Genomic DNA, 17,218 nt, shown 5'->3' on the forward strand with positions numbered 1-17,218 from the left:
TAGGGCGAAACTGCGGGTTACGCGCCAACTTCGCTCCCATCACCGTCGCTTCTAAATGGGCAGAGCCCCTGCCCGGTTCTCACTCACGGTCCCGCCGGTGCCGTCGACCACTGTGTTGCGTTGTAATGGGAGGGAACGAGCACAGGCACATGTACCCGGTCTACTGATCTCCTCCACGGTCAACTCATTCCTCCACTGCGGGGAACGAGGTCCACAATTAATGATTTATAATAAATTAAACACATTTCACTGAAATTTTGTTTATTCACCTAGCCCCTCATTTTATTTTTTTTCATTGTTCACCAATAATTTCATATGGAATCGATCGGTCATCGTTTGTACAAAGGTTCACTTACTTTTATTACTTGTTCACAAGCAATTATCTTTTAATTAATATTTTTAATGAATATCACTAGACCCCACAACGGCGCATGCGCGTGAATGAGCAAAGAGGATATGGGTGTGTTCCGTTTCGCGCATTGAGTGCATAGACTGCAGGCAATGGTGATTGGTGGTTCATACGGGCCGGTATTCATAGTCGCTACTTATTCTTAAGCAAATGCTTAAGCATTCGGCACCCTTTACTAGCAACTAGGTTAGTAGAGGATGCCGCGTGCTTAAGCATTTGCTTAAGAATAAGTAGCGACTATGAATATCGGCCATATACTCTATGAAACAAAAGTATCGATACTTACGTGTATCGAAACAAAAATATCGATACTTGTATCGAATCACAATGAATACAATGTTCTTTTTTATTAATATAAAAAAATTGATGACTTCTCTTTTGTACTGGGGTTGTCGCACGGCATTCCGTCGTCGCAGATGTACAAAAAATCAAGTTAGATAACCCTCCTTTTCTTTTGCTACCAAGAAGATATCGCAACCGCAAACAATGCTGCTTTTAGTACTTTTAGTACTTGGTATCGAAACGAGAGTATCGAATACGTATGCATGTACATACATAGGCATACTCATATTTATCAAGCACACAGCACGGTTGTCAATACATACATACTGTGTGCACAGAGTTAGGAGTGATGGGGCCTAAGTGTGGAGGGGGAAACACCTACAGGAGCGGTGGTAATATGCGCAGGAACTGACGCCAGCGCCAAGCCAGTCAAAGGGCCCCAACGCGAAGCCAGCCACGGCCAACCGCGTCGACAATCTATTTCCCGGCGACGCTGGTTGGTAGTAGCTGGCTTTGCGTTGGGGCCACTTCACTGGCTTGGCGCTGGCGTCAGTTCGTGCACACATTAGCATCGCTCCTGTAGGTGTTTCCCCCTCCACACTTAGGCCCCATCGCCCCTAACTCTGTGTGTGCGTGTCACGCACACTAGTTGACGAGGGGCTGTAACATAACCTAGAAGTATAAACAAAATAAAATATACTTTATTTCATGAATTATATAAACGGATGTTAAGCAAAATATAGAGTAAGAATTAGATACCACCGGTATTGATTGTGTTTATATATAAAAATACGTTGAAAGACTATATGGTTGTACTGGAATAATGTTTAATTCCTTACATTTGAAAAATACCTTTACATGCACAGGTTTGATGAATAAGTTGCAATTGTTTTATGCAACAGTAGCAAAAAATGGTAAATTTAAAGATCCCGTGTTTTGTAAATTTTATCATTGTTCCCCTACTAATGCGTTTAAAGTAAGAAGTACAAGGTAATGTTGAAGTTTTACATAAATTATGTAGAAAAAATTTTGCTTTTTGATATTAACGTTTCTTTGCCTGAATATAACTGGAAATTTCTGAGAATTTATTTACAAACCACATATGTTATACGATTTTTAAAATATTTCCAATATTTATGTACACAGGAATTCAATTGCACAAGCAAAGTCAGACGCGTTACATGTAAATACAAATGTGCGGAACAATGTCCTACTTTTCAAATATGAAAATCCTACGTATTTTATGGGATTGAAACTTTTTTCTATTGGATGGATATGTTCCTCTGCACTTTTAGCATATTATTGTTATACTCCACAATGGAAGTTAATGTGGTCGAATGATTTATCTTGGATAGGGTACTTACAAGTAACTGGAGGAAGAATAATATATTTTATATTCGCAGTAATAGCAGGTAATCATGTATGAATTATAAATCTTTTGAGAAAAAAATTTTATTTATGTAAATATATAAAACTTATTCCTATATGAATGTTAGCGCATTCATAGATCTTTGATGCCCGTGTATATGATTCAGGATTAAGCGCATTATTCAAAGTATAATAATATAACGTGCAATGTATTTATCTCATTTATTGTTTTTAATTTCTAAACCGGTGTCAATGCAATGGCTAGAGTCTTCGCATTTGACAAAATTTTTAGTTTTAAGAATAACAGTTCTGAAATATTATAAACTTTTGTAACAACTGTTACGTCACTTCTTCACCAGTTTTAGATTCCATGTTTCAATTGTATTCAATGATTCGATTAAGAATATAAATGGTGAGTCAAATAACTTGTCCATCCCAAATAACTTCTAAAGCATGCGTTTTATAAAAAAGATGATTTTATGATGAGTATTAAGCTTTATTTGTCCTGAACCTAATAATTAGTAAGATATTTGCAAAAACATTGTTCGTGGTCTCACTACTTATCTTAGTTACAATAGGTGCTCAAAATGTTGCCCATTGATTTCCCATACACCTGTTATTATTCGGTGTAGAACATATAAAGCTTAATACTTTATTCGCGGTGGACAAGTTATGTGACTCATCCTGCACAAAGTAATGCGCAACTACACAAAAGAATCCAAAAAGAAAAACATGAAATGGCTTATGTATATTGGTGAATTCTTTAATCTGTTCTAATTTGTGTAAAATATATGTAATAAGTACATGGGTATAATATTAAGTTGTATATAATTTGAATAATATATCTTTATACATTCATGATTAATGTTGTGCTTGCAATTTGGAAATTTCTTTGTTATAGCAATTAAATCCTATAAACATTTACGTCTTAGATATAAGACAAATTTATTTATGCAATTCTCTTTCCTCACATTTGTATTTTTATATTTAGGACCTACTGTCATTGCTGCATTACACATGTCAACGAAGAGATTTATAAAATACATCATATTGCACAAAGGTGGTAAAAATGTATCTATAATTACGCATCATTTATATAACAACGAAAGACTTATAACTGTTCCTGTGGAGAAGGTAAGAATTGACCATATTCATAAAAGAATTGACTTGATTTACAGACTCTTATCTAGTAATAAACTCGGGCAAAGTTGCCGAATGAATTTTTCTTTATTTCATAACATTTCTCTAACTTTGTAAAATATTTCACATAATAAATTTTATGCAACACTTCGTGTAATATTTTATATAATGATAATATCCTAATTATTTTGCAAGTTTCATGATTTTCTTTTAATGAATTTGTCTTTTTTTTTAATTATGAAACCTAGAGAACTCTTATGAGAGTTATGTGGCTTTACTTGTGTATTACATTCTTAGTTTACTTAACATCTAAATCGGGAGGTTACATTTAAAAAAAAAAAAAAATGGTATGTATAAATGAATTAGTTTCTTTGGAAAAATAAATTTGACTTTTAAGGTGAGATCTGCGGTTGCAAGACGTGACCTACGCACTTATTTGCCACTCAGGATCCAAGGCAAACGTTTTTATTATTTACTTGATTCTAAAGGAAGATTTTTAAATGGAAAACTATTCGATAACACCATTGGTGTTGCAAGAAGTTGGAAATAAAGATAAATTATTTTCTGTATATTTACGAGTTTTTAAATAAAATGTGGTTACTCAAACCATGTAGCAGAATTATATAAGCAATACGTGATATAAATAAAATGTGTCACAAAGACTTGTGTGTGCTTCTTAATTGTCTCGGTGATTATATACAATATTCAAAACACTTGTCATTTACAACTGTTATTTTATTGATGTACACATATGCATATAAATTAAATAACTTGCCATTTTATACAAAATATAATTTTACATGTTACATTGTCAGTGAAATAATATGTTAGTAACATTAATATAATACACGACAGATAATTTCTTTACTCCGAAGTTAATTCAACCATAGATATTTTTATTTCTTTATACTCTTCTGATAGCTGTATATGCAATGTAAACACGCTGAATGTGTTTACGTAAAGTCGTAAAACATAAGACATACAGTTATACTTTTGCACGCCACTGTATATATTATCTCTAGTATCTTTGACGGTCATAATATTTATTTGAGTATTTGCTTAAACGATCGCTGTACCCATCATCTTGATATTTATCTTCTGCCTTGTAATACACTTCAGGTGCCGAGCCCACATGTCCTTGCCAATATCTTGTCCAATAAAGGTCCTCTGGGTTAATGTCATGTGGGTGTTTTGCATTTCTGAATACATGTACACAGTATACGAGGCTTCCTATCAAAGTTAAAAATCCAAATATGAGAAACACTATTCCCAAGATCCTGAAAGAAACAGCAATATCAATCAAACAATTTCTCCTGTACTTACGATACTTTTGAAGATAATGTAAATCGTTAGTTACTAAAACGTCTAATATGTACGGAATCATAAGAACTTACCAAACTATCAATGGTTGAAAGAATTGAATTACTATAACGAAGCCTAACGTAACAAGAATTAAACCCAGATTGAGGAGTAACATGAGGCAGCATACTCCTTTAGTATTTGGACAGAAAGGATTAGGGGTCGACATGGTTTCTATAATAATTCCATCCTTCCTGGATGTTTGCGATTTTACTGATTTCGCGGAACCATAACTGCAGTGACTAGGTGCCCGATGACCCAATCTTGAACTTGGAGCTAGACTGCGATGGGACAGATGGCAGAAATGTTTATAACGTAGTCGCGCGCAAGTGGCGTTACATTTTATTATATTCGCTACCTTATATCTGAAGTTGCTCTGTACGCGGCACTCGTAACGTATATATCTGAGCCATTGTCACATATACTACCATGCGACGTGCTTTTACTAAGAGGATGGAGACTGTGCCTGGAAGAACCGGATAATACTGAGCCACGACTGTTGTGCGTGCTTCTTGATCGTCTTCCTTCTTCTTTCTCATATTTCTCTGGACGGTCTTTTTTCATTGTTTTTGCCTATGAAATTTAAACACAATCTAATGTATAATTGCTAGTGTATATGCGAGTTACAGGTGTATAAGTTACAAGATATCAGTAACTTGCCATTGTAGCATGGTCAGCAGATACAATGTACTCAGATACTGTACGATCTGATGGAGCACGATGACTTTCATCTCCATCTGTTAAGTACTCTCGATTTGAATTAGTATCGTAACCCAAGTATCTCGAAGCATGAGTCATCGCAATACTCCTGTTGGGGTACAGAAATTATAAATTTCATGATGTATATCATATCATTTGAGCTATGTATCATTTATGCAATATATATATATATATATAAAGCAGAAAGCTTCTATATGTTGCGTGGTTGTCTGTCGCCTAAAAACTTTTGAACAATACACTCTGGGATCACGAAATGTGCCTCAGCTCATTATGCCTGACTAATTCAGATGTATGTGACCATCTTCACAAAAAAAAATTAAAAAAATTATTTTTTTATAGAATCAGAATTTAAATTTCAGGTGAAGCCGAGTAGTAAAGCTAATATATATATATATATACATATACTTGTATTATATATACATATGTATATATTACAAGTATGTATAATGTAATATATAAAAAAACAGGTAGCGGTTAAATCTGAATTATTATTATAACATTTCGAATCTACTTTACATATTTAAGGAACATGAGATCTGAACAAAACTTACTTAATAAATATTGAATAATACAAAAGAACATTACTGTATCATAGATTTCAACGAGCAATCCTGATTTTACATACGAATATTATTTACAGTATATTTCCTGTAAGAAGAATCATTATTCAGTATCGTAGTTATAGTAAATAGTGTTTTTAGGATACAAGATAATTATACAAATACGGTTCGTTGTTATTGGTAATTAGTATTTATTATGAAATATAAGGACAATACATCACATCAAGTACAAACAACCTATCGATTACGAGACGAGATTAATATAAAGATGCGAATTGCATTTTTCAAACGGTACGTGGGCAACAGAGTGGGAGTGGCCTCCTTTGTAAATGAATTGTAAGACATGCAATTATCTGAGAATCTCTCGATTGTATGGCGCATGTCGTAATACATTTGCGCCGATAGAGAAATCCTTATTTAGTATCGTGATGTCATTTGACAAGGTCGTGTGCATCTTCGATCGGTAATAGGACTACATATTACGGACGTATTTGTCACCATTAATCTCTACAATTTACGCATTTAATTCTCTCCATTTCCGTCGTATAAATCGGGGGCATAGGAAAATCTTAATTTCATTGGTAATAAAAATTTTATTAGCAAAAAAACGAATTAAATTGAATTCAAGCATCGACCAAAAATAATCGGAGACGAAATTAAACGATCGAGTATTTTATTCCAACTCTATCATTTTAAACGCTCTTAAGTTTCCATTTCTCATTTCTAACCCGTATCATTCAATAAGGACGTAAAATCCAGTAAAATCTATACGTCACGAGTGCATATATACATAATATACATATATATATATATATATAGGTATGTATGTACTCCAAAGGATAAGGTTGGAACTTTTACCTGCGCAAGCGCCATAAATCGTGTCAAACCAGGACCAAGTGCACATTACTATGCGATTTATCGGAATTTTATTCATTTGTTCGATGCACGATTAAAATAAAACACGAAGATGACTAAAAGACACGCGTGAGAATGGGTGATAAAAATTCCGCCGTGATTAGAGATCTCGGTAAACAGTACAGTAAGATTAATCGTAAGATCATCGTACCTGAAATATCCATGTTCGTAGAAATCTGTCGAAAGTAAAGGTGGTCTGCAAGCTATCGATCGAGATTTTGCACAGAAGTAATTCAAGTGGTCGTGAGTCGTCGTTCATGCACGAAATGTTTTTCTTTCGTCATCACAAGGCATTGATCATACGTGAAGTAACACCGTAACATATTCGGTATTTAATTTTCCCCGTACCAGTAGTAACGGTATTCGGTGCATTGTGCACTGCAACGAAACACTGCCCGTCTATGTGTCGAAAGGTACACTCGAGATCATGCCGAGTACCTACTGTTTATAAGGAGTACCGATATATTCACGTTCGATCGGTCGGTGTAGGTAGAGCACGACTCGGCACGACTGCTGTTCACGGTTCTGCAGCTTTCACGCTTTCTGCCGTAGTGAAGATTCCGAGCGAAAGGTGCATTTATTGTAGCTCGTCGGGCGAAAACGCTTCGCGACTCCTTTAAAAGGCAACGCGGAGAACACCTTCGATATTCTTGGTTGCAGTACTTACCTATTTTATTATAAAAAGTTTCTCCGAATTCTATACTAGTTACTCGATTTACAGGGATAAATAGGTATTGAAATCTGAACTTCAAAGAAGATTTGTTAAAGATGATAGGATAACGACGTGGTTGCTTTGGGAGTTTAGCCATTAAATAATTACCGAATATTTAAATAGGTGCTGCAATATAATTTTTATATAATGAAACTGTATTTATAAGTTTGAAGTTTTCCTATAATATTTGTGCGTATAAAATGTTATTTAGCTATTTTTCTTTGTGCAAACATATGTATGCGCGTGATGCTGTAACGTTACGTTATGTTAAAAAAGGTTTGCATATATACACATATTGGTCCCAAAATATTTTTTTGTTATAGAAATATACATTATTCTGCAGGCTGGAATTATTAAGATTTTTGTCAAGTATCTCGTATAATGCTGCATTTTTGTGTGAGGTACATACGAGATTTAATATTATTATTAATAAGCTCATCCCACGATTTTTAAGTTACGACTATTTTCGCATTGACAATCGCGCATGCGTTGAAAATAATTTGTCCTGGGTTCCGCGCCAAAACTAAAACGTTTGTTTGGCTTTGCATATGTCATGTGTTCGGGCGGTTTACAAATAAATTATTATACAGTAAATCTTATTTTGTAGATGAAGAATATTTTTTCATTGTTACAGACATATTGTCACTTTATTATTTTGTGTATGGAGGGTTTGAAATGTCTCAGCACGGTGCCGCTTTGCAAGCGTACAATCAAGAACTTGTAAAATGTAAATTCGATGTAACCTACACTTTATGTTTAATTCATCATCACTTTTGCGACGAATAAAAGATGTTGTTTTACCGTTAATTGGTTCACACGAAACATAATCGCAAAACTAGTGTGAAGCTTCGCGCGAACTATTTTGTTCGGTATTTTACCTGCGAATGATTGAAGGTTATGCATTCAATATATTGTCTTTTCATTCTGTTTAGGTTTGGAAGAAATGAAATCAAGGCGCACAGAGTTACAAGCCGAAATTGAATCGCAAGAAGAGGACAAAAATAATTTGCAAAGGGAAATAGAAAAATTATCTTATAAACTGACACGCTTAAACGACGGTTTAACTAAAAGAATAGCAGTCAGAAATGAGTACGATAGAACTATTGCTGATACAGAAACAGCGTATATCAAGGTATACTCGTTTCATGATTCATATCCGATTAAAACTGTATAGGTGTTTATATTTACAACAAGTCTTTAAAGTTCTATCTCACATATAATCTTTTAAACATTGTATGTACAGTGGCGTGCAAAAGTATTCGGCCTCCTTTTAAAATCGCATTACTTTTTTAAAATTAATCCAAAGGACTTGAGTTTTTTTAAGAAGATAGAGGGATTAGTTTGCTAAGTGACGCGATTCGTCGTTTTGAAAAAAAATGCATTTAGTTGGAATAGCAAAAAAAAATAGAAAAAGTCGTTTTTGAAACTTTTTTATGAGCCTGTAACGAAAATTCAAAAGACCCGTTTGTAGAATTAAGTAAGTTATATACGTGCCTAAGATTTCATCAAAATTGGTTAACGTTGCTCTGTGTTATAGACGCTTAAATATCGCATAAATAAGGTTGAAAATCGCGAATTTCACGAAATCAATGATTTTCGACCTTATTCTGCGATATTTAAGTATTTATAGCTCAGAGCAACGTTAACCGATTTTGGTTAAATTTTAGGCACGTATATAACTTACTTAAATCTACAAACGTTTTTTTTTTAATTTTCGTTAAGGCTCATAAAAAAAAAGTTTAAAAAACGGCCTTATCTATTTTTTTTTATATTCGGACCAAGTGCATTTTTTTCGAAACGACGAATCACGTCACTTAGCAAACTAATCCTTCTAGCTTCTCAAAAAAAAACTCGAGTCGTTTGGATTAATTTTAAAAAAGTTATGCGATTTTAAGGCCGGTATTCATGGTCGCTACTTATTCTTAAGCAAATGCTTAAGCATGCGGCATCCTCTACTAACCTAGTAGCTAGTAAAGGATGTCGAATGCTTAAGAATAAGTAGCGACTATGAATACTGGCCTAAAGGGTGGCCCAATACTTTTGCACGCCACTGTAGTTTCTATTTCATTATTATACAAGTTTGGATGTTTCCAAAAGTAGTTTCACTATAATGAAACACGGGAAATCATATAAACCTGAATATTATTGCAGATCTTAGAAAGTTCACAGCTTTTGCTGAATATGATTAAAAGAGAGGCTTCAAATCTAGATCAAACATTAGTTAAAGCAAGTGCGGAGAAACAACAATACCGGCCAAATACGCAATAAAAAGCACATGAATTTCAAAAATATATTTGTTGAAGTTTTAAATATAAGTACAATAGGATCGCGGCTGCTCACAATAGTTGAATAAGTACAAAATTGTAAATATTCTTTTAAACCCGCAAGTTATCTCTTGAAATCTTTGTCATATGTATCGTATATCCGTATTAATATAATTTATAATTTTTTTTTAATCTGTTGCCTCATAACAAACTTGTATTTTCATTTTGACTGTAGGGTAGTCTTATGCAGTGGTGATTTTTGTACCTATTAATGAGGTTAGTAACTAAATAATACCTACATATGCTGAATATTATTATTTTATATAAGATTCTACCGTTCTAATATTGATTCTACATTTTATGTTATTTACATACATATATTGTAATAATTTAAATCTGCCATAATGACTTCTTAAGTAACTGAAGACTGACTAATACATTTAAGTCTGTCTTCAACATTAAACTGTCTTTATACGCATTTTACAATAAATTAGATTTGTAAAAAGTTATTAAGAATGCTTATATATAATTCATTACTAACTGGAGACTATTATTAATTTATCTTATGAGATCTATTGTGATTGAAGAATAACTTATTATATATGTATATGTATCAAGAATACCCAAGTTAAGGGGGTAGGTTACCCTCGACAGCCCTAAAAAAGGCCGTTTTTCAAACGCAAATTGTAAACTGATAAATAACAATAGAGAGAACGTTTTTTTTTGTTTTAATCGATATTCTAAGGGCTTTAACGCAAAGAAAGAAAAGTCTAAATATCTCTATGTACATAAAAGTTGTGAGTAAAAACGTAAAGGCGTGTACGCGGTGCACCGTTTGATGGGGAACATAAAATCTCGAAAACCGCTCCAACGATTTGAATGAAAATTTAATCAGAGATGGAGAAAATTATTCCCTACGATGTGTCGGGAGCAGATTTTCGAGATATATTCTTAAAAAAAAAATATATATATATTTTTCATACAAGAAATCGATAAAATCGTATTTTTCAACATAAAAATTGTATTATTTTTTCTTTGAAAATCTGCTCCCGTCACATCGGAGGGAATGGCTTTCTGCATCTCTCATTAAATTTTCATCCAAATCGTCGAAGCGGTTTTCGACATTTTTTCACCATCAAACGGTGCACCGGGTGCACGCCTTCACGTTTTTACTCACAACTTTTATGTACATAAAGATATTTAGACTTTTCTTTTTTGGCGTTAAAGCTCATAGAGTAATGATTAAAACAAGAAAAAAACGTTCTCTCTACTGTTATTCATCACTTTACAATTTGCGTTTGAAAAATGACCTTTTTTAGGGCTATCGAGGGTAACCTACCCCCTTAAGTATACACGATGTTCTGGTTACAAAATCGCATTTAATCATGTTTGAAAGGGAATACATGAATATATATTTAATGGCAATAGTTAAATGTAGATGGCATAAATAGGAATACGTAAAAACATATTGAAGCCTTTATTGAAAAATGCGATTGGTCTAGAACCACAGTCATTTTTATCTAATACTGTAAACTGATTAGCTTTGCTCCTGTACATTACTTTCTAATGTTTTATTCACACTAAAATAGAGTTTTTCTGAGAGCAATTAAAACATTAGGCATTGCCAAGAGCTTTTTGTTCGTTCCATACATTTAATAACTCAGCTGGGTCTCCATACCCATGAGAACTAATTAAATATTTATAGTTAAATTTTGTATAATCTTTTTTGTAAAAATGAAACTCTTCGCAATGAAAGGGCTCGATATCTGCTTTCTTTGCAACTAAGCCTAGAAAAATATCGTCGAATCTGAAATGCTTTGTGTAAAGACTAGTATAGTACATATCTAGAAGCGCTTCTTTCGACAATATGTACGCGCCAGCTGTAATGTACGGTGGCCATAGATGATAAGGGTACTCGCTAAGAGGAACATACCATTTGGAAGATTTATGACGATGAGGTGAAGACACAAATACAAATCCCGCATATAATCTAACATCTTCTGGCAGTTCGAAATCAAAGATTTGCCTTTTTCGTCTACTTAATGTAAATTCAGTGTTCATAGTGTCTGCTTTGATAGGCCTAAATACTTTGCTATTTGTTTTGTACCCTGACATAATGGTATTAATAGGCATAGAAACTGCAACTGGGATGTTTTCATTGCGAAAATTTTCTTTTAATGCATGAATGATTTTATTCGAATTGTTATTCTTTTCAGTATTAATATTCTTTTGTGTAATTACATTCTTAACATCTGATTCTTCTTTCTCATAGGAATCTTTAATTTCTCTCTTATGAGCTTCAAATTTCTTAGGTTCCTTGAGATAATCAGGATAGTTAGCTGGGTTTCTTATGAATCTCAAAACGTTCTTCACAGAGACGTATATATCGTCATCAACAAACATATAAAACTTTGAATTTGAGCAATATTTTACTAACCATTTCAGACTCATCATAGTTTTAATAGTATTATTATAGTAGGAGTCCGTGAAATTTGACTGTATAATATCTTTATACTTTGCTGCTTCCACTTTTACTTTTGCTTGAACTTCATCATCGTTTGGATGTAGGCCTAACATAAAGACTGTTTTCGAAGGTACATCAAAGAACCTCTTCTCAAAACCCCAGGAGTTTCTAATCGCTGATCTTCTCTCGAAATTTTCTATCGCAGATTTTACTATATACACAACACGAAAATTGCTATACGCCGCATCTACACATTTTTCTTTGTTGTTCAGCACGTATGTATAATTGTACTCATTTATGGGATTAACAGCGGGTTGTTGATTATGCCGTAATGCATTTACAAATTCATGAACGTCACCTTCGTACGGATAAACGAAGTTAGAATCATATGTGACTTCGAGGAAATGTGTGAACGCTCCCAAGAAATCGAGCAACACAATAAGAGCAATGCAAATGCAAACATATTTCAGCTTGATCTTTGAGGCAAGTCGAAAACTCTTTTGGAAACAAGGTCGTAATAAACAATACATCCTTGCGAAATAGAATATTACATAACTTTTGTTCTCTGAGTATGTACAAGTCCTGCGAAATGATATTACATATTTACAGTGCACATACACATGTGTTTACGTTAAGAAGTATATAAATAAATACTTACAGAGCTATAACTGACTTGTTAAAATACAGTTTATTTTATTCATACTGAGTCTGAATTAAATAAATAATTCTCTCTCCTAAAACGTAGTTTCAAAACTGTATTTACAATGCATGTTATCAATTAGTTATACTGGTTAAAATAATTATTGTCGGTTCTCCATTACTTTAATGGCTTATGCCAGCTTATACACTGCCGAACATAATGATGTATAGAATAGATGATTTCGTCTAATACGCGTTATTTCCTTCGGCTATGTATGCATGTACTGATCGCTGCTGAAGTGCCATAAAGTACTGCAGTACTGATAAGTGATATGCCAGTGATATGTAGTATGTAGTGCTGATCGCTGCCTGGCCGCGAGAGTCACCTGCGACTAGGTAGTGACCATAGATCTGATTATCTGAAGGACGGAGCATAAGCTAGACTTTAGGGTACGCGGGGGTTAAAGCACACGTCGGAAGGGGAATTGACCTCTTTCAGCCAACTTGGTAGGTGTAGCGAGCGTTGGTGTGAACATATGCATACATACAGACGAGTGTTTTCTAACGTGTGGCATGTATATATGTGCATACAACATACATGCATACGCGCGTGATGTAAGGATATCAAGTGTGCTCTCTCGGGCTCTCAGCAGCTCATTTACGTTTCTACTGCGCATTCCCACTTTCCGCCATATTAAAATATGTATGTATATGAATGCATATGGAAGCGTACGGACGCATTATCGAAATATTGAGAAATTAATTCTATACTATTATATACATTGGTTGACAATCCAATACGGCACGTTATTGGCTAATCTGGAAGGATGCGAAGAGCACACCTTATTGGGAGCAGGGTTGCCGGGAATGTTCTTGATGCACAAAATTGTCAGTGAAAGGCGAATCAAGCTTGGCGTTGATTGGTTTGCCGTCACGGCGTCATCTTGCGCATGCGTGGCGTGTTCCCCCTCCATTGACAATTTGTGACAAATATAATTATTAAAATATATGAGGTGAATACGCACTGCATACCACACTACGAGAAACGCTTCAAATTTGTCTGCCACTTTCTCTGCTTGCGACGCGACAAACGTTCATCGTTACACACCATTGCGTTTGTACGAAGCAGCAGCCAATAGAAAGAAGGCGTATGTTACCTCGTCGCCCCTCTCAGAAGGATATCACCCCCCGCAACTATTTCTCCGTCCCTATATCCCTATGTCCATGGTCTGTTCCGATTCACGCATTGAGTGCTTAGGTCGGTATTCATAGCCGCTACTTATTCTTAAGCAAATGCTTAAGGTTTTAGGAAAAGAAACTATTATGCGTAGTAATTTGTAGTAAGTACATACTCGCGCCTTCGCTCCGAACTAGAAACTAGAAAAGAACTGGATTTTACTATTCTGGCGAACATTATCGTATTGGAAGTTATTGCGTTACGTTATTGTTTTTTGTTAAACAGCAAATGAACTCAGTTGTATAGAAATCATTTGTGTATTTATTTACCGCACACCTTCCATATCGCAGTACCTGTACATGTTTAATTTCAGAACCAAAAAATCCATAAAATGAACGGACTTTCAACAACAGTATGGCCTTGGACATTGTGGTGCCAAACAACTCGGCTGTGGGTGGCATTCTGCGCCCCGGCGATACCACTTATCTGTCTATAGAACAAACAGCAAATAAAATAATTAATTGAAAATTAATCGATACACTGAATTTTAATAAACAATTAATAATGCAAAATATTTTATGCATTTGTGTATGTTAGGACTAAAATACCCTTCATAAAACATGAAGTTATACAGGATGTCCCTCATAAAACAGGCCACTTAAATATCATTTTCAGTTGTGATACAAAAAATGTTTCATATGTCATTTGAATGACATAGAAGATGGTATTCCTTGTAGCGTAGTTGTCCTTTGATATCCATCAAATGACATATGAAACATTTTTTGTATCATCACAACTGAAAAACATATTTAGATAGGACACCTTGTGTAGTATGGTTGTTTTATCCGGATACATGGTAATATTTCGTAGGCATTTGAAGATACATAAATTATTCTTACAAAAGTCGTCGGTTCTCATACAGTTACATCAATATATGTGGCTCTGGAATGGCTATAGAATGTGATTCATTTGCTTCGTAAAAAAAACCGAAATAACAATTCTCTTATCAGTTGGTTCCTTTTGGTTTCTGGCCGATACATGTCCGTATTACTTTACGCGGGAGCGACCTTGGACAGCGCTGATATACGCCACACTCCATACGGCACGCAATATTGCAGAAACATCTCACTAACATTTCTATGCAAGATTCGAAATATGTATGTCGAAGATGTTACTACAAAACATCTTTATGTCCGCTTCTTTGCAAGATTGCAGCAATGATTCTGCAACATTTCGCTCAGTAGTGCCGAAAATGTAATTTGTAATCGTATTCTCATAATAAATTTTTTTTTTCATATCTTCAACGGCCTACGAGATATTCTAGCGTATTCAGATAAAAAAAACACACTGTAGAACCCCTGTAGATTGTTGCTTCATAATATTGCAGGAATGTTTCCAAAATATTTTTAATGCAACATTGCGTGGTAGTATTTTCAGAATGTTGCAGAAATATTCCAGTGGTGCCTGCAGTATTCTAATATTATAGCAATGTTTCTGCAATATCAAGTGCTGTACCCCATACGTACCCCTTGTAACACGTAACTTCGTCCTGGGATAATGTGTAACAAGTCTGTCCCGATGCTATTTAAATTAGAAGTCATAATTATTTCAGCGGTGGAACTATATGTAATAAGTGGTCGTTTTATAGGAAATGTCCAAATTGGTTTGCACTCCTCAGGGCTAGGTTTTACATACCAAGCTTCTGGATCATTCTTACAGTTGTACTTTACACACATCATTGGTTTGCTAGTTTTCCTGAAAAGTTTCAATACTACGTTTTATTGAAACATTTCTGAAGTAGTGTTGTATATAAATATCAAGGACCTAGATCATCATTTATACGGGGTAGCTAGTAAAGGATGCCGTATGCTTAAGCATTTGCTTAAGAATAAGTAGCGACTATGAATACCGGCCATAGAGTGATACGTGTTACGAGACACTTTTAAAAGCCCACATCCGCCGACACCGCCGTTCTATGGCCGATATTCGAACTTCATGTTTTCGAAAATTAAAGGAGTTAGAAGAAAATTTTATTCCATATTTCCCGCTTAATTTTACGTGTTAAATCACTCTGTCTACAATATACTATTTTAATTTTGTTATAAATATTAAAAAGAAATCTTATTATTTTCAATTCATACATGCAAGCCATTTTCTCAGAAAGATATTTTAAGCGCTGCAATTCTCGTCCAGGACTAGAGACTTTATTAGAAAATCCCCAATTTCCAATTGCTTCTGCCACGCCATTGCCCCTCGTTGATTCGACTTTACACAGCATTGTCGCAAAAACTATGTCACTGTTTTATCAAATTATGTATTAAATTAGTAATTATGTATTCGTAACTTTGTAATTGAATACTTGAAAATTTTTTTTATGCGTATCACATAATATATTGAATTTGGTTACTAACAGGTGAAGCTTGTCATATCACTATATGAACTGAAATATGTTATAATCGTTACCATAGTAGTTAAATGAACGATACATACGTATAGATTGTAAATTCTACGTAACCTTGAAAAACAGGTAGGTATACTTATGTATTGTAAGTATGTACACAAGTATGTTCAATACACCGCATTTTTGTAAAATCAGTAAGTGTAATTAAGAATTAGTTCTTTCTCCACATCATTATCATCAAGTATTGCATCTTTATCCCTGATAACCAAAGCTGGCAGCAGAGCCTGCCGGCAGATCCGCTGTCATCCATGGACCTAAACATTAGGTTCATGGGTCATCTGTGTCCGCATTAAGCTACGGTTCTGCCGGCAGACCCTGACAAGCAGGATCCGCAGCAGACGACGAGGTAGCATACGCCTTCTTTCTATTGGCTGCTGCTTCGTACAAGCGCAGTGGTGTGTAATGATGAATGTTTGTCGCGTCGCAAGCAGAGAAAGTGGCAGCCAAATATGAAGCGTTTCCCTTTTGCACCTGTTTCCTATTTAACATGTTTCGCCTTTACGGAGTACATCAAGAAATAATTACGTTTACATTTTGTTTATGAGGGAGTTGGATTCCTTTATTATTAAGGGGGTATGTATAATGTCGTTCCCTACCTTACCGACAGAGCGGAGAATCGGATACAACAGTTATTCAATGCATTCTCCTTATTAATCTCCTAAAATCTATAAAACAAAGATCAACTTAGAAAGCGATATCAGCTTGATACTGATCGGTCGTTCAGTGGGATGTTTCATTATTGTTGGAG

General features: G+C 34.6%; 5 protein-coding genes across 8 annotated transcripts; 2 read left to right on the forward strand and 3 right to left on the reverse strand.

Moving 5' to 3' along the window:
- Positions 1-1,308: 1,308 nt before the first annotated feature.
- LOC143366475 (transmembrane protein 223) lies at positions 1,309-3,805 on the forward strand. Its single transcript, XM_076807590.1, has 4 exons — positions 1,309-1,681; positions 1,838-2,103; positions 3,051-3,193; positions 3,597-3,805. The coding sequence occupies exons 1-4, from the start codon at positions 1,515-1,517 to the stop codon at positions 3,747-3,749; spliced, it is 729 nt and encodes a 242-aa protein (XP_076663705.1). The 5' UTR covers positions 1,309-1,514; the 3' UTR covers positions 3,750-3,805.
- On the reverse strand, positions 3,556-5,356 carry LOC143366474 (uncharacterized). 2 transcript variants are annotated; one of them, XM_076807588.1, is made up of 4 exons: positions 5,219-5,356; positions 4,917-5,131; positions 4,594-4,839; positions 3,556-4,476 (listed from the first exon to the last, which is right to left on the reverse strand). In XM_076807588.1, exons 1-4 carry the CDS (start codon positions 5,354-5,356, stop codon positions 4,218-4,220), a joined length of 858 nt encoding a protein of 285 aa, XP_076663703.1. In that variant the 3' UTR covers positions 3,556-4,217. The 2 variants fall into 2 exon arrangements, with proteins under 2 accessions (XP_076663703.1, XP_076663704.1); XM_076807589.1 differs by having other exon boundaries at positions 4,917-5,123; positions 5,211-5,350.
- A 1,357-nt stretch (positions 5,357-6,713) lies between these two features.
- Positions 6,714-10,245, forward strand: LOC143366478 (microtubule nucleation factor SSNA1). The gene is made up of 4 exons (XM_076807594.1): positions 6,714-6,865; positions 8,100-8,192; positions 8,398-8,597; positions 9,617-10,245. The coding sequence occupies exons 1-4, from the start codon at positions 6,829-6,831 to the stop codon at positions 9,731-9,733; spliced, it is 447 nt and encodes a 148-aa protein (XP_076663709.1). The 5' UTR covers positions 6,714-6,828; the 3' UTR covers positions 9,734-10,245.
- On the reverse strand, positions 9,742-12,723 carry Brn (beta-1,3-galactosyltransferase brn). Its single transcript, XM_076807587.1, has one exon. The coding sequence runs from the start codon at positions 12,721-12,723 to the stop codon at positions 11,344-11,346; it is 1,380 nt and encodes a 459-aa protein (XP_076663702.1). The 3' UTR covers positions 9,742-11,343.
- A 726-nt stretch (positions 12,724-13,449) lies between these two features.
- Positions 13,450-16,609, reverse strand: LOC143366476 (uncharacterized). 3 transcript variants are annotated; one of them, XM_076807593.1, is made up of 4 exons: positions 16,151-16,609; positions 15,705-15,764; positions 15,536-15,590; positions 13,450-14,499 (listed from the first exon to the last, which is right to left on the reverse strand). In XM_076807593.1, the coding sequence occupies exons 1-4, from the start codon at positions 16,285-16,287 to the stop codon at positions 14,413-14,415; spliced, it is 339 nt and encodes a 112-aa protein (XP_076663708.1). In that variant the 5' UTR covers positions 16,288-16,609; the 3' UTR covers positions 13,450-14,412. The 3 variants fall into 3 exon arrangements, with proteins under 3 accessions (XP_076663708.1, XP_076663706.1, XP_076663707.1); XM_076807592.1 differs by lacking the exon at positions 13,450-14,499 and adding an exon at positions 15,210-15,473; XM_076807591.1 differs by having other exon boundaries at positions 14,207-14,499; positions 15,536-15,764; positions 16,151-16,598.
- Positions 16,610-17,218: the final 609 nt, after the last annotated feature.

Source organism: Andrena cerasifolii, chromosome 2 (genome assembly GCF_050908995.1).
Source record: "Andrena cerasifolii isolate SP2316 chromosome 2, iyAndCera1_principal, whole genome shotgun sequence".
Lineage (NCBI taxonomy): Eukaryota > Metazoa > Arthropoda > Insecta > Hymenoptera > Andrenidae > Andrena > Andrena cerasifolii.